This window comes from Osmerus eperlanus, chromosome 17 (genome assembly GCF_963692335.1).
Source record: "Osmerus eperlanus chromosome 17, fOsmEpe2.1, whole genome shotgun sequence".
Taxonomy (NCBI): Eukaryota; Metazoa; Chordata; class Actinopteri; order Osmeriformes; family Osmeridae; genus Osmerus; species Osmerus eperlanus.
This window is the reverse complement of record NC_085034.1, coordinates 8,587,277-8,610,843: the sequence shown is the minus strand read 5'-3', so window position 1 is coordinate 8,610,843 and position 23,567 is coordinate 8,587,277. Positions and strand designations below refer to the sequence as shown.

Sequence of the window (23,567 nt, the reverse complement as noted above, 5' to 3'; positions counted from 1 at the left end):
TTTGAAAAGGGTTGTAGAAAAGTTTTAAAGCGATACAGAACAATCCAGCTCCTCCATCGCCACGGATCGTTCAAATGCACGATTTTGAGCTTTGGCCCAACACCTAATGGCTGCCTTCAAGCTAAGCGCTAGCATGACACTTTATGTATCTTTCCGCAGTGGCGATTTTAGACCCTTTTTAGGGGTGCTCAAGCACCCCTAAATTTCATCTCAGCACCCCTAAAAGTAATACTAAAAAATATATATATATTTATTATCATCATTTGATGCTGGTAGTTCATGAAGAAAGGGACATCCTTAGTTTTTTCATTCATTCAATATTTTGCATAATAATACATAAATGTATAATTGTAATCCAGTGAAATTAGGGATTTATATTAGCAAGGGGGTTTAGCACTTTTGCAAGGCACTGTATTCATGTCACATTCTCATTGGGGGCTGAGCTCCCATAAAGGTCTAAGCCTAGAAACGCCCTTGTCTTTCTGTATTTTATTTTTGCAATGTTTTGCAAAACTGTAAACAATATATGAGTGCAACAGATTTTAAGACGTTTGATGATTTAGTAATTGAAAATATATCCTTAATTTTAATCAATTTTGGTGGTAAAATATATCGCACTGTGATTGGATAGATCGATATGCCGTAAAGCGTTTTCTTTCGTGTGAGAGATATAAACGCCCTGCCAGCGTAAGTTCAGCCTATTTCTCCAGAATCTCCAGAGCGAGGTTTGTATTGCATAGCACCTAGCCAGTAGCAGTGAAACTGGCTGAAACGTTGTGTAAGCAACGTAATTTAAGTCATTTATATTCGTGGTTTAAAACTAGTCTGCTGTTTTTGTGAAAGCACTGTTAAGGCAGAAAGTGTGTGCCACGTGGTATGTTAGCTAGCAATTGTATATAACTAACTAGCACAGTAGGCTACTGCAAGAAACTAGTTAGCCCTAGCCATCCACCACGAGTTGAGTTTGCCAGAACTACTGGGCAAATTCTGTAAGTGACATGGCTAAATGACGCTCGGGTTTTGCTTTCATCTCTGCAGGGTTAGTTGCAGTTGGATGACAATGAGGCCCGAAACATGTTAAACATTTCTGATGGATCTTAAACGGAGCCAATATTGGCTGAATGTTAACATTTCTACGCGTGTTGGCTGAAACTAAAATTAAATGTTTTGCTAACTGCCAGTGTAATGGTAAAATTGTTTTCACGGATGGTATCTTCCCCTCTTATTTGGTTGCGCTTATGTCAGCGGTCTTAATTTGAAGTGTCTTGACTTTGCAGACGGGCCTTATGACTGTTTCATGCAGCGTAAACGCATGCACTACAGGGAACCATGACACTTTACCATGCGGTAAGTAAATAGGACATGTGACTCGTGGTTGGCCGTTCCGCCACAATTTATTAAGGCTATTTTAATTTGAGCTATTTACGTGTCTAATGTATATTTACCAATGTCGTGGCGAATGTGAATCCACATGGAATAGCAAAATGCTAAGCTTAAGCTTTTTTCAGTAGCCTTAGTAAGCACAGCGCCCGCGCCGGTCTTGACTTAGTGGACCAGAGTGCTGGAGCAGTGCTCAGAGCAATCATTCTCTTGCAACCCACTGCTGTGCTTTCAGTAGCAGTGTTACTTATGAGACTGAACATGCACTTGGACTGTTACATTAAAACGGCCTCAAGTGGTTGACCATTTCTATTTATTTTTTAAGGGTGACAATGGGTGCAGACGTGGCAAAACACAGCGAGGTAAGCAACTTTATAATGTGTTTTTTTTTATAGTCACGTAATGATGATTGGCTAAAATGTTCAACTGCTCTGAGTTGTGAATGATAAGTGCCTTTCTGAACAGTTTGGCAGATGAGTTTTATCCCAAATGAATTGTGTGTGTGTGTGTGATACAAGTTATTTTCCTATTACAGATTTGCTTGGCTGATGGACGTACTCTTGGATGAATTCAAATGCTACGGTTTGTTGCATGGTGTAAATTGATCAACTGTAGTCATTCTTGACAACACTCCAGTGTTTTGCTGAGGCCTATCCCGACAGACCTTTCTCGGTGGGGCCTAGTCGTTGGAAATGCCTCAAAGAATATACCTGTGGTTTCGCTTTACCCTCATGGCTACTTCCATTAGCTGTGTGGGATATTACTGCAGAACAACAGTTCAAAATGCTCCTATAACAGCTGTTATTGTGGCCTGTCTCACTTGTTTCATATAGCCCTTTTTCTTTGCTCAGGTGTAGGTCTGTAAATGAGCACTAGATGGCTCTCCAGCACAGTCTACCTGTTGGTGAGTAAAGCTTTCACATTATTTGAGTAATCCTCCTTGATGCTAGCTGAAATTTGTGTTGTGGTAGATGTCCCTTTAGAAAATAGCACCATGGTATCTGCAGCCAGTGGCTTCTCCCTCTGGTCTGTTCATAACTCGGTGCAAGAACAATTTGACATCAAGCATCGTTGGTCTCCATGCTCTGTGCCTGGAGTCCTGGTATATATGTCAATACATTTCTTTTCTACCTCGTCACAATTTTAACATCTGACTCTCCTTTTGCAGCCAAGGACCAAAGATGTGCATAGGATGTGATGTTGCTTGATGCCAAGTAAGTGCCAAGTGATTAAAAAAAAATGGACCCAATTGTAAAGCACTGTATGGTATCTGCAGTCAGCTCTCACCACAGGCTGCTCTGTTCATTAAACGGTGCAATAGTAACTCTGTATCTGGCATCGTTGGGATCTGTGCCATCTTGTGGCTGGATCCCTGGTATTTGTGCAGAGACATGCCTATTCTCATAACTGCTTCACACTGAACTGCTCTTTAACTCGTTTGTGGACTATGGTTGCCCCAGGGTTGGAAGTGTCCAGCATACCCAGCCATGTGCAGAGCTGGTGATGTCACAGGGCTCTGCTACATGCCTGTTACAGAATTTCTGGCTGTTCTGACGTCTGATAGTCTAGCTCAGGGGTGGGCTCAGGGTCCTCAGGGGCCATTGTCCTGCATGTTTTAGATGTTTCCCTGCTCCAGCACACCTGTTTCAAATGAATGGGTTGTTATCAAGGTCCATGGGTAATCACCCTTCCCAGGATTGCCCACCCCTGGCCTAGCTTAAAAGTACTTGGCACAATACTTTACGTGGGTAGTACAGGCATGCACCGTATCATACCCTTTTAATGAGCTTCAAATGGAAGTCCTTAAAATGGCTTTAATATTGCATGTCACGAAGGAGTCTTTTTCATTGTCCTCCACTTGCAGGTATGCCCGTAATGGAAGTTGTACCAAGAACGGTTTCAAGAGGAACTGTAGCCCCACCAAGGGTAAGATGGTCCAGCTGTTTTCCCCCTTGGATGTTTGTCAGTCTTAGTTTGGTCATATACCAAGGCTTTTAGGAGACTCCGTTCCTGACTTGCTGTGGAATTGACCATAAAGTGAATCTCATCCCAGTTGGTCTCATCAGCAGCCATGCTGACGTGATCTACTGGGAACATTTGTTCCAAGTTACCCCCTCTGCTACCAGCAAAAGCTTTCCAAGAACTGTGTTAAATGTCAACTTTCTCTTTCAGATGGTGCGTATGCACAAGACTACGGGCAACTTTAGAAAGGTAAGCGGGCTCCTTGTTGCTATTGAAAATGTGGATCACATTCAAAGGGGGCCAGTCAGACTATTCTGCTGCTGGCCCTTTACGCAGTGATCCCAGAGCAGTGCCCCTGAATGTAAAGCAGGTCCTCAATGACTGGCTTGCTGTTTCAAGGGGCAACAAGTTCTCACTTGAGATTGCACCTCAGGGGCTTATGCAGTTCCTCACATTTATGCCAACTCTTAGCTACTGAACCTTTTTGGTTATTCCTTACTCATTCAAATGTATCAAATCTACAGGTGCCTGGTTAACTATTCCAGCCAACATGCAGGGCCGGTCCTTCCTATAGGCGACATAGGCAGCCGCCTAGGGCGTCATGTAGAGGGGGGTGGCATTTTGTGGTGTGCATCCATTAATTAACCCTCCCGCACTACCAGCAAATGGCGCCAACCGCGCCACGTCTTATGTCCGTGTTGTGGTTGGGGGGGTGGTTGTGATAAATCTTGCCTAATGTGCTAGGACCGGTACTGCCAACACGTCTTGAAGCCAATCCCATTCAATGATTGGCATCTGTGGTTTGATTTAATAAAGTATTTTGAGTCACTTGACATTTTTGCCTCCTATGCAAATGATTTGTTTGTCCTTTCCCACTTAATGTTTAGATGTGCCTTCAGAATTGGGTGTAAACCTCACTTGTGGTTTAAGTCCAGCTCTACGGTTGATGCACATTAACTTGTTTGAGTAGGAGGGGTCAAGATGTGGGTGGGGCACTGGGCTGAACACTCGGCACTGCCAACACAAGTGATTCTCAGGATTTCATGGGAAGAGATTAAAGCCTTCTCTTTGAGCACAGCTTTCACTGCTGGCCCAGTTGACCATTTAGTGTACATCTGTCAATTTATCAATGTGTGAAGTTTGAAAAATCTCCATTTGGATGTGATGTGACACCCTCAAACTCTGGATGATAAAAGGCCAACTTAAAAGACTTCTATAATCGCTATACAATTCATCACGATCTGACATCACACTGCACAATCCTCTTCACACTAAGGGGCTTCTCATTTGCCTTTTAGCTCCATGGAATTTCTCCTCAGGAACTTGTCTTGATAGGCATTGTGCTCATGTTGATCATAATGCATGGGTTTCACAGGATTCAGTGTGATCTTCCTGTTGATGGACTCCGACCACTCCCAGATCCCACTCAGTCTTCCCCTCAACCTGCACCTCATAGTAGAACCTCCCTGAGGAGAAGCCCTGCTTTCCCAGGACATTGACACAATGATCAAACCTCTCTGGGTTGTCAGGGAGATCCTGCTCAGTCTCCATGTCTCACTTGTTTCCCATCCTCAGACAGAATGAGATCAGGATTTTTTTCTAATTCTATAAATTGGAATTAATTTAATAAAATACATTTGATATAAAGTAAACATTTAGTGTTTGTGTTAAGCAAGGTTCTGACTAAGTGTCTTCCTCCAGCTGTCAGAAGCATCTTTTAGCTATGTGTGAACAGTGTAGGATGGTGCTCAGCACCTGTTAACACCTCACATCACATATCTCAAATGTCCTCTGTCTTAGCTTTGTCTCATGTTAATCTTGCTGTAGTAGATGGTGTCACAATAATACTGCACTATACATACACAACCCTTTGTCTATGTTCACAGATTGAGGGTTGATTATGAAGACAGTTGAGGGGGATGTCAAAGCCAATAATATAGTCTGTGATCTCTGTGGGTGTGTGTTTGTATGAGTTCACGGTTGATTGTTGGAGGACATTTTTTTATGATTGTAGGACATTTTTGTCAAATGATTTGAGGAATCAATTTTTTGGGGAAAGAATCTTTTGAAACATTTCAAATTTGATGTATATTAAGAGTTAATGTGTGTGTGTGTGTCTTTGTGTATATGAGAGAGAGGGGGGGGATGTCTAGTTGACTGACCTGTTGAGTGTGTTTGTAATGTTAAATATGTGGATTACCCTAAACAATTTAAGCACACTGACCGAAGCAGTGAGAGAAAGCAAGAGTTTATGATCTTCCGTGCATTTCCAACTTGAACAGAACTAGTGTGAACCTGAAACACAACTGTGTGTTTGTACATCATCCCTGAATACAATAACCATGTTAGGATCTTGTGTTGGAGGTTTTCTAATCTAAACAAACATTCTCATAGGTGATTTGTCCTTTTCACTGATTGTGGTATTGTACAAAATTAAAGGATTTAATGTGGTTTATATTCATTTATGTCATTTTACTTCATTAATTCACTGATACCTTTAGGTTACATATCATTTTCATATTTCATAAAACCTGGTAATAATGGATTCTGGACAATATTTCTTGGTTTAAGATTATTATTGACCAGATTTTTGCCTTTATTTGATACAGACAGTGGAAAAAGTGACAGGAAAGGTTGTAAGAAAGAGAGAAAAGCAGGAAATGGCCCAGGCTGGACTCAAAACCCCAGTCCATGAGTCAGTCAGTCTGTGGGACACACTACCCAGTGAGTCACCAGGGGAGCACTGCCAGAGATCTTTAATGAATGTTTGAAAATCTAAATTACTTTATCTCCAGCAAACCCACAACTGTTTTGTTCAGATTAATATTTTGTTATCACATTTTCTTTTTATGTCCAGCATTTCCACGTCTTTTTTTCACTGTGTGACCGGAATGATAATCAGAGGGGCAGAGTTTTTACCTTCATCATTCACACCGGGACTGAAGAGTGGATAGAGTTTCTCAGTGAAGGTGCAGCCAGTGAAAGAGTAGATATGAGACCTGGCCTTCACATCATAAAAGGAGACCAGACCCTCCTCATAGTCCACAAACACCCCCACCTTCTGGGGCTTTTGTCTCAGGGAGAGGAGGACAGGGGGGCCAGCATTAGCCTCATACTGATCTTCATTCATCAGACCTACAGTCCAGTATCCATCCTCAGGACTCACTGGGATCTTCCCCTTCCTGTTGATGGACTCTCTGGCCACTCCCAGATCCCACTCAGTCTTCCCCTCAACCTGCACCTCATAGTAGAACCTCCCTGAGGAGAAGCCCTGCTTTCCCAGGACACAGGGACAACGATCAAACCTCTCTGGGTTGTCAGGGAGATTCTGCTTCATGTCTCCATCTCTCACTTGTTTCCCATCCTCAGACAGGATGAGATAGGGATGTGCTGTATCAGGGTCCAGAGTCACATCCACTGCATACTGCTGAATCCTCTTCAGTTCAGTGTCTAACAGCTTCTCCATCTCTTTATTGAGTGTCTCCTCCAGCTGAGACACAGCTCTCCTCACTGCCCCCACACTCAGACCACTGTGGACACTGATCTCAGACCAGTCCTTGGTGTGTGGAGGGGTGCTCATGGATGGGAAGCTCTGGAGCAGGTGGAGGTGGTCCTCAGTGTGTGAGAGCTGCTCCAGCTCAGTGCTTCTCCTCTTCAGCTCAGTGATCTCCTGCTCCAGATCTTTAATCAACCCTTCAGCCTGTTTCTCTGCTGCTTTCTGCTTCTCCTCGATCACCTCAATGAGCTCAGCCTGGCTTCTCTCAATGGAGCGCACCAGAACAGTGAAGACCTGAACACTGTCTGATATCTCTCTCTCTGCATCTCTCTTGCTGGTCTCTACTGAGAGTTTGATCTCCTGAACCTTCTCCAGTCTCTCCTGGATCATCTGCTGCATGTCTCCCTCTGTCTTCTTCATCTGAGTCTTCCTCTCTTCACACTCCTCCTCTAGAGGAACAGTGTCATGGGTCTCGTGGTCTTTCTCAGTGCAGAACCGACACACACACGTCTGGTCAGTCCTACAGAACAGCTCCAGGGGTCTCTCATGCTTCTGACACATCCTGTCCTCCAGGTTCTCCACAGGGTCGATCAGCTTGTGTTTCTTCAAGGCTGCACCTCTCTGATGAGGCTCCAGGTGAGTCTCACAGTAAGAGGCCAGACACACCAGACAGGACTTCAGGGCCTTGATCTTGGTACCTGTACAGTAGTCACATGACACTTCAGGTTTAGCAGGACGCAGGTCTGGACTGATGGCAGCTTTCAGTGGCTCTGACTTCCTGAACTGAGCAGCCATCTCAGAGATGAAAGTGTTGACATAAAGATCTGGTCTCTTATCAAAAGTCATTTTACACATGGGACATTGACACAGGTCACTGTTGTCCCAGTACTTGGTGATACAGGCCTTGCAGAAGTTGTGTCCACATGGAATAGAGACAGGATCAATGAACACATCCAGACAGATAGAACAAAGTAACTGTTCTTCATGAAGGATACTGCTGCAGGAAGCCATTTCTACACTGGAGAGAAAGATCAAAAGTGAAACCATGAAAGCTGAGCTGAGTCACAGAGTCATTTGTCACATGACTGTTTCAAGAAACAGTTATAAATACAGTCATGTTGATTTTGGCCACACTTATGATTCACATTACTACATTGTATTCTCTAACATAAACATACTTTTATGAAATAAAGAAAAAACACTTGACAATATTATGAAAATGCGTACATCATATTCATCAATCCTTGTAATTTAGAGTTCTCACCTGTGTGTTTTAGTCTTGATGTTCTGTCTAACTGGTGGATACTTTTAGAAACAGATTCTTGTTATGTACGTCTGTTCAGTGCTGCGGTACTGTAAGTCTGTCCACTTCAGTTTCACTTCAGTGAGTTGAGGTAGCAATGCTCCTCCTACCTAGAACTGTTATTAGAAGGATTTTGTACCTTTTACTGACTAGATAGATTACCAGTAAATACCTGAATGTATGGGTGAGAGACCCGAGTGATAAGAACAGAAAAGTGAGTTTGTTTTCTCAGCTCAACAGAGTATCTGTTCAACAAATGTTTACCTAGCTGACTAGTAGTAAGGAGTGTTTATGTACAGTAGAACTGAAGACTTTATGGTTACATTAATAGTATTAGTATTTTCTCACCTTTTATTTCATCCTTCTACCTCACTTTTTCAATGATCTCATCCTTCCTGGTTTCTGTAGTTGAACCTGTTTTGAGCTTGGGGTACTGTGGGTGTTCACACACACACACACACACACACACACACACATACAGTCACCAAGTACTGTACACATGAAAATTTGCACACAAATTCTGAGCATTGATTAGATAAGATTATTTCTCTGAGATATTGCTATTGTTTGTGTAAGTTTTCTTGCTTCACTCAGTTTTGGAAGTCAACATGTAAATGTTATGATCCCGGCTGCCCGGGGAGTGACAGGTGAACCCAAATGCAAGACTCAGACGCTGATGTGATATGAACCAGGTTTATAGCAGACACAGAGGGTGATGGTGAGGTCTGTGGATGCCAGACAGGAGGCAGTGAGGAGGGAGCTGTAGGTCGTAGGTGATGGGATTAGGTAGCCGATGAGGTCTGTGGTACTCAGGGACAGAGGTGGATTAGTAACCTTGAATGTACCTTGGTCAGGCCTGGAAATGGCAGGACAGGACAGGGCAACGAAACGACCAACTAATGTCAGAATAGCAATGTTGAACTGGCGACGAGTCTGTGGGAAGCCAGGGTAGATGAACTGTGCAGGTAATGATGGATGGGTAACAGGTGTGTCTGGTTGGGAGGTGAACTGGAAGATGTGTACCGGAGTGTTGGGGTCTGTGACCTGGAACACAGACTGGACAGACACACACAAACCAGACCCCCACCCCTCATCTTTTTCTATGGCTCTGATGTATCCTAAGGTGTGCTAGAGCATGTGTGCCTTCCACATCCTTAGCATCGATTTGACGTCTGCTTTTAGTGAATGCAAGAATTTTTACTTCCACGCACATCATTCCCACAATGTCTTTAATATTAAAGCCTCGGTCCGCTAACACTAAATCGCCAATTAACAACAGTTAGTTAAGAAGCCCACAATTCTCGGTTATGTGCTTGTCAGATGCTGGTCCCCCCCATCCCTTTGAAATAAATGAAATCTGGCCTTGGGGTGTAATTCCTATCAAGTATTTCATTATGTGTACCAGTGGGAAAAGGATTGTGCGCGCGCCATTCAATTTGACGACCTCTGTACGTATATCAAAACAGTCAACAATAATCGCGACACGCATTCCAAAACATTCATTGTGGCATTGTAAACAGTGTCTCAGGCCAGTACAACAAGGGAGTAAGGCATGCATACAGCACATGGTGTCTGCAAAGGTAGCATAGCATAAAGAGTTCTACGTGACACATAAAAACGGTTTGAAAGACGCTGGATTGGAAAATCAAGCCTTAGACGAATGAGTGTCAGTAAAACCATTTGAAATTGTGACAGCTTCTTCTTTCTGTATTATCTTTGGAAATGTCTTCATCCCTCTTCAACTTGTTTAACTCAGACCTAAGCTCCCTATTTTCCTGCAAAAGACGGGTTACTTCTGCACTGCTCTGCTCACAGAACTGGCATTCTGCTCTTAGTCTCTTGGCAGCCGGTTTGTCCGTCTCTGTCTGTTCTCTACATCCCTCCTCTTCCGCAGCCCCTGCCTCTGCTTGATCCCCACATTCCTTTGCTTGTGCATCTTCTTGGACTCCATCTCTCTCATCTTTGTTCATGTCGTTTTGTTCATTTTGGCCTCTTCCTTCCGATTCTCTCAAATGATGATGTTGTCTGCGGCCATGCCGATCTGATACTGTGGCTGTGACTTCAGGGTGACCCAGGTGCAGGGTTGGAGCCCAGTCTGGATGAGGCTCGTCCATCTCATATGATGGTTTACCTTTGGGGAGACAAAAGTATCCATATTGAAACTAATTATTGCAATCAACAGTGGGAATACATATATATCAGTACCAGTCAAAAGTTTGGACACTTAGTTTGCTCTCTTTGCCGCAAAGAATAGTGCTAACTTAAGTTACAGAATGCAGAGGAACCTATGACTACTCCTCTTTGGAAAAGAACACAATCATTTGCTAAGTGAAGTTTATGAACTTACCTGAATGAAAATGCCTGGAACACACCGTCAATGTTCTTGGGATGTCTAAGTCCGTGCGTCTTGTGGCGGATATCCAGGCCATCCGTCTTCGCTTGGTTACATCGGACACATGACTCCCTTCATTCTGTTTCCAGGCCGGAAAACAATAAAAAGAAAGTCCTTGGTTTATTTTTTGGCCCCGTCGATCGTGTGAACGGACATTACATCCAACAACACAACAGGTTCTTCCCATGACTAAAACTTCCTCGGCGCGTGAAAGAACCGGGATCACGTTAATCCTCCGGCGCGTCACAACAAATGGCCTTACTAGAGCCTGTTTAAGGTATTAAGACATTCTCTGGCCTCACCTATGGCAATATTTCCCATCAGCCACCGCGGCACTAGAGCCGTGACGTCACGCCCCAAGTACCCATTCCTACTAGGATGTCTACTAGATGTCTTAGATTTCAGTGATACAATAAATACTTTTAGAGTTAATTGGCTTAAAAGATGTATTTTGAATCCTTCATCATTGTGGTATTTAATCCCTAATCATATCTTTAAAATAGTTGGTGGACTTGATTTTCTTTTGAAATGCAATTATTTACCGAATAATCTCCCTATTAAGTTCTAATCTAAATTCCATCAACAAGCTCTTCTCGCATGGAAATTATCTTACCATTTGTTCACAATTTCTCTCCTCATAAAGCATTGCTATGGAATAACAGCGATGTCACTATTAAAGGTAAACCTTTGTTTTTGCCTAAATGGCATCAGAAATGTATCACTTATGTTGTCCAACTGTTTGATAGGTCTGGTACTTTGTTATCCTATGGTCAATTTATAACTGTTAACGAATATAACGAATTTCCCATTCTACCTAAATAATTTAAATATGTAATTCGTGCTATTCCCCACAGGAAGGATGAGAATTAAAAAAGTGAGGTAGAAGGACAAAATAAAAGGTGAGAAGAGACAATTAATGGAACCATAAAATATTGAGTTCTACTGTACGTAAACACTCCTCTTCCTTGAACAGATACTCTGTTGAGATGATAAAACCAACTCACTTTTCTGTTCTTATCTCTCTCGCTCACTGGTCATCCACACCCACACATTCTAGTATTTACTGGTAATCTATCTAGTAAAGGGTACAATGTTCTTCTAATAGCAGTACTAAGTAGGAGGAGCATTGTTAGCCTACCTCAACTCACTGAAGTGAAACTGAAGAGGACAGGCACTACCGCAGCACTGAACAGACAACAAGAATCTGTTTCTACAAGTAGGCTATCCCTCAGTAAGAGAGAATATCAAGACTAAAACACACAGGTGAGTAGTCTAAATGACAAGGATTGATGATTTTAATTACAGTAGCTGCTCTCAACCGGGGAAAGTATGTGCGTATAAATTACAACCATAGTATGCCTATAATAACTAACCCTTTAATAAGGCTTGCCTAAAATATTCAAAGTACAATTATTAGGATATTACAAGACATGTACAGTTTTCTGTAAGTAACTTCTTGCAGGGTTTTGGTCCAACACCAATTTTGCACACCCAATTCACATTTATCCCCACCTCCATCAGAGACACTGACTGTCTCCCCACCTTCAAGAAAAGGCTTAAGACGCACTTGTTCTGGGAGTACAACGGTACTTAGGAATGATTTGCTGGACCTGATGCTAGTTTCCTCCAGGATCACAATGACTCTTATTGAGAGACTTGCTCTTGTTGGTTAGTTGTAACGGATTTAAATTCTTGTACTCGCTGTGAAATATTTTACTGTTGATTGTTTTTTCTACAGGTACACTCTTGCACTTTTTGAGTTTCATATTGTTTAATTGTAACTTGTTTAACTGCATGCTCTTATGGTTCTTCCCTTTGGCACTTATTTGGTTTTTCACAATGTATGCTTCATGTAAATGTAAATATAGTGGTGAGTTACAAATGGGGTTGGACCCAAAAACTCCAGGAAGGAAGCCCTCCAGGAACAGGCTTGGGTAAATCAATGGTATCAGAGAGAATCCTGAATGTGGGTGACCCCCTGACCTACGACACTTGCGTAAGAGGCCGCAAATTATTTGTGGCTTGTTACCAACACAGCTACCCACACGGTTAGCTGTGTTGCTCATTCCACGAATGCACCTTATGATCCTTACAAGTTGTACCTCGTTGTAAAGGTGACTAATCTGGCTTTCCAACGATATAAAATACAATACCAATTGGTATTATTGAAGGGGAGGAATAATCGACCGAAATAACGTTTCCGAACTTTTTTTGAGGGGTTTATGTGAGAGAACAATAGGTCGCTTGTGCATCCCTGAACTAAATCAATGTGTGTGTTTGTGTGTGCACCCGCACGGATTTAGTTATATTTAACATTAAATGTATTATTTCCTCGTAAGTTAATTGTTAAATGATTTCTGTTTGTGCAGGGTGCAACCAATGTGTGACTGTTCACATGACTATGAATTGGATACGATTGCCTCTAATTATAAGAATAATTCAGTGATTAGGTGAGTTCTTGTAAATTCGATACAAGCTTAAACTGTATAAATTCATTTGTATCAACTTAATCATATTGTAGTTTGTCTATTCTTGTCTCTCGTGGATGTTTGTAATAGAAAGTGCATACCTGTACAGTTTTCAAGATGTATCCCCTTTGTTAATAAGCCTAGATTAAACTCTGTCTCAGGTTCGACCATCTCATCCTACCCAAAATGCAACAAATAAAACTACAATGGAAGGTTATTCTCATATATGCATTTGCATGTATGGTAATTTTTGGTATAACTCGTATGAAGTTCTATGCTGTTCCAACCAAATCAGAAGATCTTTCTCTTTCACTTCACGTGTCAAATGAGACCCTCACCCCTCTAACTGGCACCAGACATCTACTGGTGTCTGCCTACTTGGAGCGCAGGTTGGAGGAGAACATGGTGCGAATTATCAGTGTGTTCAAGAGAGACTCGGTCCAGGATCTCTTCTGTGTGTTCTGCTGCATGGATAATATGTCGACTACCGTGCCCGCTCAGGTGTTGATGCACTCTGATCACTTTGGCGTCCCCTTTGCTACCACAACATCCTCTGTAAGATTCCTGCTTACTGCAGCATTGTGCCATATGTCACGTTGATGCCACATGCCAATGTCAATAGTATGGTGAAGCAGACCTTCCTCCCCATCAAAAATCTGCAGAGTGGACAGAAAAAGGAGGAGGAGGACTATCAGTTTAACTTCACCGTCTGCATCTCCAACCTCTTTGGGAACTACAACAATGTGCTTCAATTTACTGATCTGTTTATTGGGAGGGGGTGCCAGGTGTCAACATTTTGGAGCACATCTACAGAGAGGAGCCAAACTGGAAGCAAACATCACACCCATTCAAGATGGTAGTGCAGCCAAGGCAGGTGTTGGGTCCAGTGTAATTTTATGTACACATTGTATGAAATCATACAAGAATGTTCATCCAATCTGCAAAGCAAACTTCCCGGTGTCTGACTTCCAATGTGTAATTTTTGTTTTTTTCTCCATGGACTATAGCATTCATTAGTAATCACTCATTCACTATCGATGTGCTTACACTCTGGAGACACACAAGAAGTGTGTCTCCAGAGTGGTGGAGCAGACATCAGTGCACAGCGTACCGCACAGCTTCAAGGATGTGGTGGAGGTACCCCCAGAGGTGTGTCAGATCATCCATGTCAGAGTTGCCCTGCAAAAGGCACTGACAAAGAATGAACTACATCAGGACACCAGATTATGGGACTACCACGGACAACTGGTCCCCAACGTGGACAAGGCCCTCAGGAGGGCAGGGCTCCTGAAGTGAAAGGGTTTGTGGATACCTGGCGGTATCCATTGTAGCTTGAAGGATGTAAAGACCCTAGAACTCTTTTATATCAGTGTCAGATATATCAGCACCATCTAGTGGTACTTCTTTGCTATGGCACTCACTTGTCTCAACACGAATCTGCTGGTTGCAATCCCATGAATGTAATGGTAATATAAAATCAAATGTATACACTACAAGAAATTCAATAAAAGTATACATCCTAAATACGGGTATAGTTTTATGAAATGGAGTTTCCATTATTTGAATCTGTGTGTACAATTTAGGTCTAAATGTCGAATTTGCGACTTTGAAACCTCCGTCCTGTTTCTTCGGTTGCAAAACGAAACCACATGATTCCATGAGTAGGTTGCATTGGAAGGTCGATTTGCCGGCAAGTTGAGGTATATTTCTAGAAAAAAATAGATTTATACTGTCTCGTGATATCTTTGCAAACTTGAATACGTGTTATATGTAACGCTTGGGTTTGCTTTACTTAAGGATCGTCATTTATGCTTTTAGATTGAAAACATATTAGCATAGCTATCTAGCTACCAGAGTGCAGCTGGTGTAACAGTCGGGCTCTCGGTGCTCGTTTTCCAGCTATGGATACTCGTCATTTGATTAGGAATTGACAGAGCACAACGTCCCTTATTCACCGGTTTATACCATTTACAGATTCTGAATTGGAAGGATGCTTTACTTGGAAAGGAGGGTACTCGGGCTAGCAGCCTGTGAGCTCCATACTGGAAAGCTATTGAAGTGCACCTTGAAGCCTGATTCCCATCACACTTTTAACTCCTTCCTTCTCCAAAGGGCATGGCTTTCGTCACAGCCTCAGCCCAGTGGACGTCACCCTTGTCATTCTCTTGACCAGAGAGCAGCAGGGTTGTATGGGATCCATGCACAGCCCACACAAGCCGGTCCCCATCACCGCCCCCCAACCCTCCCACTCCTGACCCACAGGGTCCTCCTCTCCCAGGCCCCCTCCCCCAAACCCAACTCCTCCGAGTCTGCCGCCAAGATCAAGCTGCGGACCCGTCTGCTGGTGACCCTGCTGTTTGGCGGGGGGCTGCTGGGAACCTGGTGGTACGTCCACTCGGAGAAGGAGCAGAGACGGCGGACGCAACGCATCGAGCAGCTGAGGCAGGTGGCTCTGGGCCACGGGGACTTCCACCTCCTGGACCACAGGGGGCAGCGGAGGACCAAGAAAGACTTCCTGGGGAGCTGGGTGCTGCTGTACTTTGGCTTCACCCACTGCCCGGACATCTGCCCTGAGGAGCTGGACAAGCTGAGCGCCGTGGTCACGGCCCTGGACCAGGACCCCGCCCTGCCCCCCGTCCAGCCCCTCTTCGTCACCGTGGACCCCGAGAGGGACGACATCGCAGCACTGGCTCGGTACGTCGGGGACTTCCACCCGCGCGTGATCGGCCTGACGGGCACCACGGAGGAGGTGAAGCAGGCGGGGAGGGACTACCGCGTGTACGCCAGCCTGGGGCCTAAGGATGAGGACGGGGACTACATTGTGGACCACACCATCCTCATCTACCTGGTGAACCCCGACGGCCTGTTCCTGGACTACTACAACCGGATGAAGAGCGACAGCCAGATCGCCGACAGCATCAGGAAGCACATGAAAGCGTATGTGAAGTTACTGCCTGAGTGAATGGCTGCTGCTAAAGGTCGAGACTGAACAGGTGGGGATTAATCAAGAGGGATTACTGGATGATGTCAATTGTGCACTTCCTGTTTAAGACCTGGGCTTTTGACACTAAATGATGACACTTTTGGATGGAGCGTCTGCCTGGGCATCATATGGTTACAAGAACAAGACCGCGGTGAATGATTTGGATGCAGTGTGGATTCATGTGCCTCTCAATGCCTCTGTACACTTCATACTTCTGTATAAATGTTCCGAAAATGCACGTGGTCTCTTTACTCACATGACATGCTGTTTTTGGAAGCTTTTATATAGGCCTTAGTGGTCCCCTTATACTGTATCTGAAGTCTCTTTCCCGAAATTCAGCCTTGGTGCAGAATTACAGCCACTATGAGCAGTCCCACAATGAGCTTTCCTCAGAATGAGCTGTTTCGGTGTCTGTTGCTTTAAATGCTAATGAGGAGGAGAGAGGCGGCACCAGTGGATGTATCGCAATTGCTGTAGTCCAGTTGCTGTAAAATGCCTCGAATTTGCACATTCTCATCTGATCACCCTGGTTTGCAGAGGTGCACACTCATAGTCATTTCAATGAGGGGAAAGACGGATATCGTGCGCGCGCCATAACACCAACATCAGAACGGTTATCCAAATAACAAAGAAGTGTACAACACTCGCGTTACAGTGTGTGTATTCACACACATACTTGATGCTATCCACCTTTACATTAGCGACAGTAACTGAGCTGTTATCTGCAGAGCTGATGTTACAGCCACATTCTAAGGGTAACAAGCTAGGTAACCATATACAGTAAAGCAACACAATTATGTAGCGTTAGTTGACTTACTTGTCCGAGGTTTGTAGCTGGACCAAAGAGAGTTGGTACTGATCCAGTCTTCAATAGCAGACGGTCAGCAAGGCCAGCATTGTATTGTCCAGAGTTGTGGAAACAGTTGTCGCTGAAATGTTTGGCGCAGACATGCAAAACTTTGGGAAGTTGTGTCGGCGCATTTCCAGCGAAAATAAAATTAAGATACTGGTTGTGCAGAGGCTCGGATGAAGGAACTAAAAAAAGACTTTTTTTTTCATTTGTACATTCAAGCACTGAGCAACTGTTATGCTTCATTCGTTTGCTCGCCATGATGTCTCTCCAGGAAAAACCGATATCGCACTCGCACGGTCGTAGCTCAGTTTCTCATGGGCGGGCAAAGCAGAGAGAGGGGAGGTCATAGATATATATAAAGGGTAGATGTCTCATCCGCGTTGCCGGACAACGGAGTCGAACGTCCGCACATGGCGGCCATCTTGCTAATCAACTCGCTCACCCATAACATTGTGTTGGTGCTACATGTTCTTTTTAAATGACCATAACTTACTCAATTTTCAACCGATTTTTAAACGGATTGGTTTGTTATCAACGTCAGAGATGTCGGTATGCCACTGCATACTTATGAATATATATTTTTTTTTTTATTGAATAGAAGTATGCAGTTGATCGGTTGAAAATTGAGCAAGTTATGGTCATTTAAAAAGTACATGTAGCACCAACACAATGTTATGGGTGAGCGAGTTGACTGTAGCAAGATGGCCGCCATGTGCGGACGTTCTAGACTCCGCCGTAAGACATCTAGTCTTTGGGGGAGGTAACCTTCCTCCTTGTGACGTCACAAGGAGGAGATTTTCAAACAGAGCAATTGAGCCTTCATTTTCTCAAAGGCGGAGAAGAACACCCAGGGCTTGGTTTACACCTAAAATTCTAGCCACTGGGGGACCAAAAGCAGGCTAAGGGAACTCATATTAATGTTAAATAAAGTTTTCATGTCATGTGACCTTTAATATACATTTTATAGATAAGAGTTGATATTTGTTTCGGTTTATAAAGCATATTTTTCATATTACAAATATCGAGGCTAACAGAGATACAGTCATGGTCATGAAAGTCTTATCCTAATAGTTACATTGGCTTCTATTCAAAAGAGCTGAAACAGAAAAATAGCATTTTCTACATGAATCATCCAGGTCGAATACAATGTGCCGCTCCCGAAAAAGATATTGCATTCAACTAAACCTATCCTCAGTGACATCTGGTAGCACCAAACAGGACAGGGGATAGCATCAGGCAGACCGAAGCCTGACAGTAAACAAGAGCTTTAGGTACGGATGTGTCCAAAGTGAGTCGTCCACAAAGCCCTCGTCGTTTCAGCCGGGTTCGTCCACCAAGCCCATGACAGGGTGGCGCTCGCTTGCTCGCTCCCACACCCACACGGTCAGATGGGGTGTGCCGTGGCCGCGGGCGCCTTGTTGAAGCGCTCGTGGGCCCTGCGCTCGCTCAGCAGGGTCAGCCCCATGGAGTCGACGCTCTCCTCCAGCCCCTCGCTGCAGTCGATCTCCACTGTGTAGTCGTTGGCCTGCGGGAGACGGAGACGGAGAGAGGGCTTTAGGGGAGACACCAGCGAGGAGATCCAGGCGAGGGCTTTAGGCTCTCCTGGGAGCACACTGACCAGCTGGAGGGAGGCCAGCAGGTACTTGCAGGCCTCGAAGTTGTCCGTGCCGTGGACGATGGAGGCCAAGGACCTCCTGTGGCCCACGCCCGCCAGGGCGGACACGATCCGGTCGCCGTAGTCCCGGATGTCAAAGGTCGGACGTTCCTCCTGGAGGGAGAGGGGGGGAGTGGTGGATTAGTATGAAAGACTAGAGGTGAAACACAGCTGACACAATCCTAAGCATTTCCTGTGTTAGATGTAGTTCTTTATCAAACCTTTAATTACGCACACTTTGTTTTCCTACTTATTCAGAGAATACAAATTTAAAAACGGTTTAGCCCCAGACAAGACAAGGTCCAAGATGGCCTGAGCTCCATTACCTGGAGCCGGAGCTCCGGGTTAATCTTGTCTTCCCAGTCCTTGACCCTCCTGGACAGGGCTGTTTCCTGGGCGTAGCCCTGGGAGTTCACCAGGAACTGCTCCTGGAGGAGGGCAGGGGAGAAGAGGGGGATGGGAAGGGACCATGAGCCAGCCAGACAGGACAGCAAGGTCAGATCTGATCCAACAGCCAGAGCAGCCCCTGCACGCGGTACATACCACGCTCTTCTTGACCAGGTCTTCGTAGCTCATCCCGTCTATCATGGGCTCTGGCGGGAACAGGAAAGCACATCTAAGTCAGTCCCTCCCCATTGTCTCCTGCTGACATCTTTATCAAACGTGTCGAGTCGAGACAGACTCCTCGGCGTCACCTGGCGCGATGAAGTCGGGTTCGCCCCCGAAGTGGTCAGCGGGGTCATCAGCCAGGGGCTCGTGGTCGTCGTCCGAGAGGTCGTCATCGGGGCCTGGTGGGAAATACGGAAGGATGAGGCCCGGTGATCCTACTGGAGGACCTGTTAGTCTGGTTTCCCCAGGTTCCTTTCACATGCAGGATGATGGAGGGAGGAGCCAGTGGAAGGAGAGTTTCAGCGGGGGTCAGGGGTGAGAGGTCTCACCCTGCAGGTCGGGGTGTCGGAGTCCCTCCAGCCGTCCCTCCTCCTCGTCCGTGGCCCCCCTCTCCTCGGGCTCCAGGTAGGTCCTCCTCAGCTCCTCCTCGCACACCAACACACCCTGGAGACAGGACCGCTATTAGGACACACACACACACACTCAGGCAGGCACACACACACACACACACGTGTACATACCGTTTTCCTGAGGATTCTCCTTTTGGTCTTCAGCTTATCTTTCATTCGACTGAGATAAATGTAGTTCAAGTCTGGAACAGAGACACAATCACTTCCATCACAACAACATCCTTTTCATTTAATTCATGGGAATAATCAGTCGCTTCTAAGAGCCATTACCTGTGAACGCGGGTCCATTCTTTAGTTTGGGTTCAGTGGGATTGTCTGCGAGTGAGAGATAGTTCTGCCTCATGAGTCATGACTACTGAATTCAAAGGCAAGGCTTTATATAGACACACACTGCCATAACACACACACACAGGAGCTTACATGTGCCAGTGTACCAGCTCAAGAAGTCCTGCAGCCCCGAGGGCCCTTTTCTTTTCCTCTTTCCGGAATCATCCAGGCCTGCAGGAACCTTGTAACACTTCCCTGAGAGGAGACGGAGAAACACACACACAAACACACAGAAATGAGCCAAATGAAATGAGCCACAGGCTGACCCATGTGTGACTCTGATATGAATAGCAGCCTAGCCAAGTTCCCTCACCTGTTTTCAGGGGCTTGTCCTCCCCGAATGGCGTGTACGGATCATGTAACCTCCATGCGTTGGCCTGAAAAGAAAAAATAACTACGATCAGAGATTCTCTATTGAGAGGGTTCTGTCCCGTACGGGGCCTGTCTGTCTGGGTGGAGCGTACCGCCTGGGCTCTCTGCTCCTCCATCCTCTTGTCACTCTGCTCCCCCTCTGCAGACTGGACGCCCCGCCTCGCCCTCAGCACCCTGCCCTCGCCGAGGGCCTGGGACAGACGAAACACACACATGATCCATGAGTCGTGGTTTTAAGAATGCATGCGCGCAAATGTACAGTCCTGTGCAGAACTCTTAGGCACCCAAGATTGTTTACATTCAAATGGTCTCGTGTGTATGTATATATATATATATATATATATATATATTTCATTTCATTATTTCTTAAAGCCTTTTTTCTTCCCCTGCCTAAGACTTTTGCACAATACTGTGTTGTGTGATGGAGACAAACTGGGGTGGTGATGGGTGGTGGTGGGGAGGTCTTACCTGGTGTCTTTCGATGTGCTCCTCTGGCTCCTGCTCCATCCCTGCCCCGTCTTCCAACGGAAGGAACGGCTCTCCTCCGTCTTCATGGTCGTCCCCGGCGACGCCCATCCCTGCGACCTCGCTCACCTGTCCCGCATCATCTGGAAAGGCCAGCGACACATTCAGCATTCCCTGCACTCATTAGAGTAAACACACGCACAACACAAGTATCCCTCACGTATAAAAGGGGTAGTCAAGAGCTGAAGAGGCTAGATTTCATACAATAGCTTCAGGTCTTTTTCAGTCATGTGAATTCACCACAAAGGTAGTGTTGGGATGAGTGTTGGTCATGTGTCTTTATATGGATGTCCGGTATTTGGGTGCCCTCCCTCCAGCACTTACCCTGGTGGTGGAACAGGCTGATGGGAGCCATGGGGGCACCCAGAAGGGCTTCCCCCAGGAAGTTGCAGCGGGCGGTGTCCAGGATGAGGCGGATGATGCCCAGGGCGTCAGGGGTGAACGTGTTCATGCGGAAGTCTTTACAGCTTCCCAGCACCTCGCCTTTCAGACTGGAACACACACACAGCTCCATGACTGCCCTCGACAGGTGAAGGAGGCCGGCTGGGCTCTGTGGTGTTCAGGACCTACCTGATGAGAGGCAGCTTCTGTTTCTCAAAAGGTTCAGGAGGAATCAGAGAGTCTGGGGGGAGGGGCACCACAGCCACACTCTGATGAAACACACACACACACACACAGGAGAGCTATTACATGTGTTCCAGACACACACACACACACACATGAACTAGGCCAACCAAATGAACAGATTGGTAACAGCAGCTACTGCTACTAGACTGGAGAGGCAACTGTGGCACAAAAAGATGTCTTTCTGAAACGCTGCTCACCGCGTTTGACTCGTTCCTCAGTTCTACATTCTGAGACGTCTCGGAAGAGGTCTGATCCAACGACTCCATCTGGAAGACATGGAGAGCGTCTCGAAACGATAGTTGCTTGCGCTCCAAACAACATCCCTTTGCCAGCCTCGGGGGCCAGTACAAGGATGATGATACTTTTGGAATGTAACAACTTTTTTAGAATGTAACAACTTAACTTTCAATGCTAGTTCCCTGTTTCGAGTGACTTGGGACATTGATTGGGTAGGAAACTGGAAGTTTTAGATGGGCACACACACACACCCCTATGCTTACCCCAGCATTGTCCATGTCATCGCCATCTGCTCCCGCATTTTCTCCGCCCTCCTCCCCGGACGCTGCCTGCTTTTCTCTCCTGCAAGAAGCGCAAAATGAATGAGTGTAACATACGTGGTCTTGCATGCTCCATCAGAGGCATACGGGCAACTGTCCGCCCCGACCAGGAGTCGAACCTACCACCTCTGACTTCCAAAGCGCCATCACTACCAACTATGCCAACGAAAAGCTAGCAATTGTTGACGTGGGTGGCCTGTTACATACTTGAGGAGTGAGTTTCACCACACACCGGCTACATGAGGACATGCAGAATGCAGAATCACTCACTTTTTGTTCCTGGCAGAAATGTAGTCCAGTGTTTGATACACCAGATTATACAGGTGCTCCACCTGGAACGTGAGATATGGTTAGCACCAGAACATCACTCACCACCATGATGCCACATAATGGAGACTTGCTCTGGATGTATGAAAGTTGATGACTTGACGTGAATTACCGACTCAAGTCAACGGAATTACCTTCTTGCTGTAGATACATGTTGACCCTTGTATCAAAAGAGCTGCCTCTGCAAAATTAAGCGTGGTTTTGCCTCCGTCGAAAGTGATGCACATCTCGTCCAACTAAAATAACCAGGAAGTGATGACAAAAACATGACAACATAGTCTACCTTCAGAATATGCCCATATCGAGATAACAACTAAACCTAAATGGTATCCAGCCATCCACGTTACCTCTTCCAAATAATCAGCTAACTCCGCAGCAACGTCAACATCCCAGTTCTTCGTGAGCTCCCGGATGGGTTGCAAAAGATGAGCGAATCGAGTCTCCGCTGAGTCCATAGTTGTCTTCAATATGATGTTTGAAAATAATGCAGTAAGACTTTGTTAGCATACTTGGTGGTAACATCACAAGGTTACACGAACAGCCTAATAATAGCTTGCACCGAGAACAACGTTTGTGAGTATAGATGAAAAGAGTATTCAAAACGAACTCGCTAGAAACCTAAATAGACTAGCTAAATAAGCTGTCAAGTCTAGTACTGACTCTTACAGTAAGCACGACGTACTGTACAGTACCAGTACTCCAGCTAGAACTTAGTAGCGTTAGTACAGTTAGCTGAGTAGTTCGGTGATTCAGACATTGAAAACCCTGAGAGTTCAAGTTACTGTACAGAAACACTTACCATGTGTGTTTTCTTTAAATAAATAAAAAAAACAAGGTTTATGGAACTGTATACAATATGTTTACTAAATGTAAGCAGTTGGAGCTCATGAGATAGATCACGGATAGAGTCCGTTCAAAAGCAGCGCGCTTAGACACTGTTTTGTTTTCGCGCTTGGGTCTTCTTCCTTGACGTTTTTCCTGTTTGACTAGGCAGTGTAGGAGGTCGCTGTACACTTTACTGCCATCTGCTGGTGAGCTCCACTAGTCACCCCTCAATGCACTTCTGCTATTTGATCGCATGATGGAGCCCGTCAACTTGTTAGGACTGGTGACTGACTTGTAATTGCAGACGTGTGAATGTGTGTGAAGCGTATGTGTTTGCGTGTGTCTATGGAGAGGGGGAGACTGAGAGAAAAAGACCAGTGTGCCTCTCATATATTTAGTTTTAACAGGAGGTGTGATGTTGCAGTAGCTTGAGGTCTTGTGCAGTTCCATTCGTGTTGGGATTCGAACGGAATTGTATTTAACAAGGCACAGTGCAA

At 45.2% G+C, this 23,567-nt stretch overlaps 3 protein-coding genes, 1 long non-coding RNA gene and 4 other non-coding genes across 11 annotated transcripts; 6 read left to right on the top strand and 2 right to left on the bottom strand.

Moving 5' to 3' along the window:
* The first annotated feature begins 708 nt into the window (after positions 1 to 708).
* LOC134037939 (uncharacterized) lies at positions 709 to 5,803 on the top strand. 4 transcript variants are annotated; one of them, XR_009932607.1, is made up of 9 exons: positions 709 to 725; positions 1,278 to 1,347; positions 1,706 to 1,742; positions 1,916 to 1,962; positions 2,232 to 2,284; positions 2,549 to 2,594; positions 3,245 to 3,306; positions 3,553 to 3,591; positions 3,867 to 4,175. It is a non-coding gene; the product is annotated as an uncharacterized LOC134037939 (long non-coding RNA). The 4 variants fall into 4 exon arrangements; XR_009932606.1 differs by lacking the exon at positions 709 to 725 and adding an exon at positions 732 to 1,182 and having other exon boundaries at positions 1,262 to 1,347; XR_009932608.1 differs by lacking the exons at positions 709 to 725; positions 3,867 to 4,175 and adding an exon at positions 4,718 to 5,803 and having other exon boundaries at positions 732 to 1,347.
* On the top strand, positions 1,777 to 1,847 carry LOC134038140 (small nucleolar RNA Z40). Its single transcript, XR_009932644.1, has one exon. It is a non-coding gene; the product is annotated as a small nucleolar RNA Z40 (small nucleolar RNA).
* On the top strand, positions 2,023 to 2,156 carry LOC134038143 (small nucleolar RNA SNORA18). Its single transcript, XR_009932647.1, has one exon. It is a non-coding gene; the product is annotated as a small nucleolar RNA SNORA18 (small nucleolar RNA).
* LOC134038142 (small nucleolar RNA SNORA8) lies at positions 2,369 to 2,502 on the top strand. Its single transcript, XR_009932646.1, has one exon. It is a non-coding gene; the product is annotated as a small nucleolar RNA SNORA8 (small nucleolar RNA).
* Positions 2,636 to 2,775, top strand: LOC134038141 (small nucleolar RNA SNORA8). Its single transcript, XR_009932645.1, has one exon. It is a non-coding gene; the product is annotated as a small nucleolar RNA SNORA8 (small nucleolar RNA).
* On the bottom strand, positions 5,800 to 10,883 carry LOC134037926 (E3 ubiquitin-protein ligase TRIM39-like). Its single transcript, XM_062483496.1, has 3 exons — positions 10,489 to 10,883; positions 8,103 to 10,272; positions 5,800 to 7,856 (listed from the first exon to the last, which is right to left on the bottom strand). The coding sequence occupies exon 3, from the start codon at positions 7,847 to 7,849 to the stop codon at positions 6,218 to 6,220; it is 1,632 nt and encodes a 543-aa protein (XP_062339480.1). The 5' UTR covers positions 7,850 to 7,856; positions 8,103 to 10,272; positions 10,489 to 10,883; the 3' UTR covers positions 5,800 to 6,217.
* A 3,206-nt stretch (positions 10,884 to 14,089) lies between these two features.
* Positions 14,090 to 16,162, top strand: LOC134037896 (protein SCO2 homolog, mitochondrial). Its single transcript, XM_062483458.1, has 2 exons — positions 14,090 to 14,691; positions 14,976 to 16,162. The coding sequence occupies exon 2, from the start codon at positions 14,992 to 14,994 to the stop codon at positions 15,961 to 15,963; it is 972 nt and encodes a 323-aa protein (XP_062339442.1). The 5' UTR covers positions 14,090 to 14,691; positions 14,976 to 14,991; the 3' UTR covers positions 15,964 to 16,162.
* Positions 16,163 to 17,790: 1,628 nt separating this feature from the next.
* Positions 17,791 to 23,207, bottom strand: ncaph2 (non-SMC condensin II complex, subunit H2). Its single transcript, XM_062482949.1, has 20 exons — positions 23,045 to 23,207; positions 22,593 to 22,706; positions 22,380 to 22,481; positions 22,189 to 22,250; positions 21,862 to 21,940; positions 21,559 to 21,627; positions 21,305 to 21,384; positions 21,059 to 21,225; positions 20,678 to 20,817; positions 20,302 to 20,400; positions 20,151 to 20,214; positions 19,931 to 20,032; positions 19,781 to 19,825; positions 19,622 to 19,692; positions 19,430 to 19,544; positions 19,187 to 19,279; positions 19,035 to 19,084; positions 18,818 to 18,919; positions 18,456 to 18,605; positions 17,791 to 18,362 (listed from the first exon to the last, which is right to left on the bottom strand). The coding sequence occupies exons 1-20, from the start codon at positions 23,045 to 23,047 to the stop codon at positions 18,222 to 18,224; spliced, it is 1,848 nt and encodes a 615-aa protein (XP_062338933.1). The 5' UTR covers positions 23,048 to 23,207; the 3' UTR covers positions 17,791 to 18,221.
* Positions 23,208 to 23,567: the final 360 nt, after the last annotated feature.

Coding starts and splice junctions, on each gene's coding strand:
- ncaph2 (XM_062482949.1), bottom strand. Junction 18,606..18,817: donor ACCCGGAGCTCCGGCTCCAG/GTAATGGAGCTC, acceptor CTCTCCCTCCAG/GAGGAACGTCCGACCTTTGA. Junction 18,363..18,455: donor TGCTGGCCTCCCTCCAGCTG/GTCAGTGTGCTC, acceptor CGTCTCCCGCAG/GCCAACGACTACACAGTGGA.
- LOC134037926 (XM_062483496.1), bottom strand. CDS start 7,849: ATGGCTTCCTGCAGCAGTATCCTTCATGAAGAACAGTTACTTTGTTCT.
- LOC134037896 (XM_062483458.1), top strand. CDS start 14,992: ATGCTTTACTTGGAAAGGAGGGTACTCGGGCTAGCAGCCTGTGAGCTC.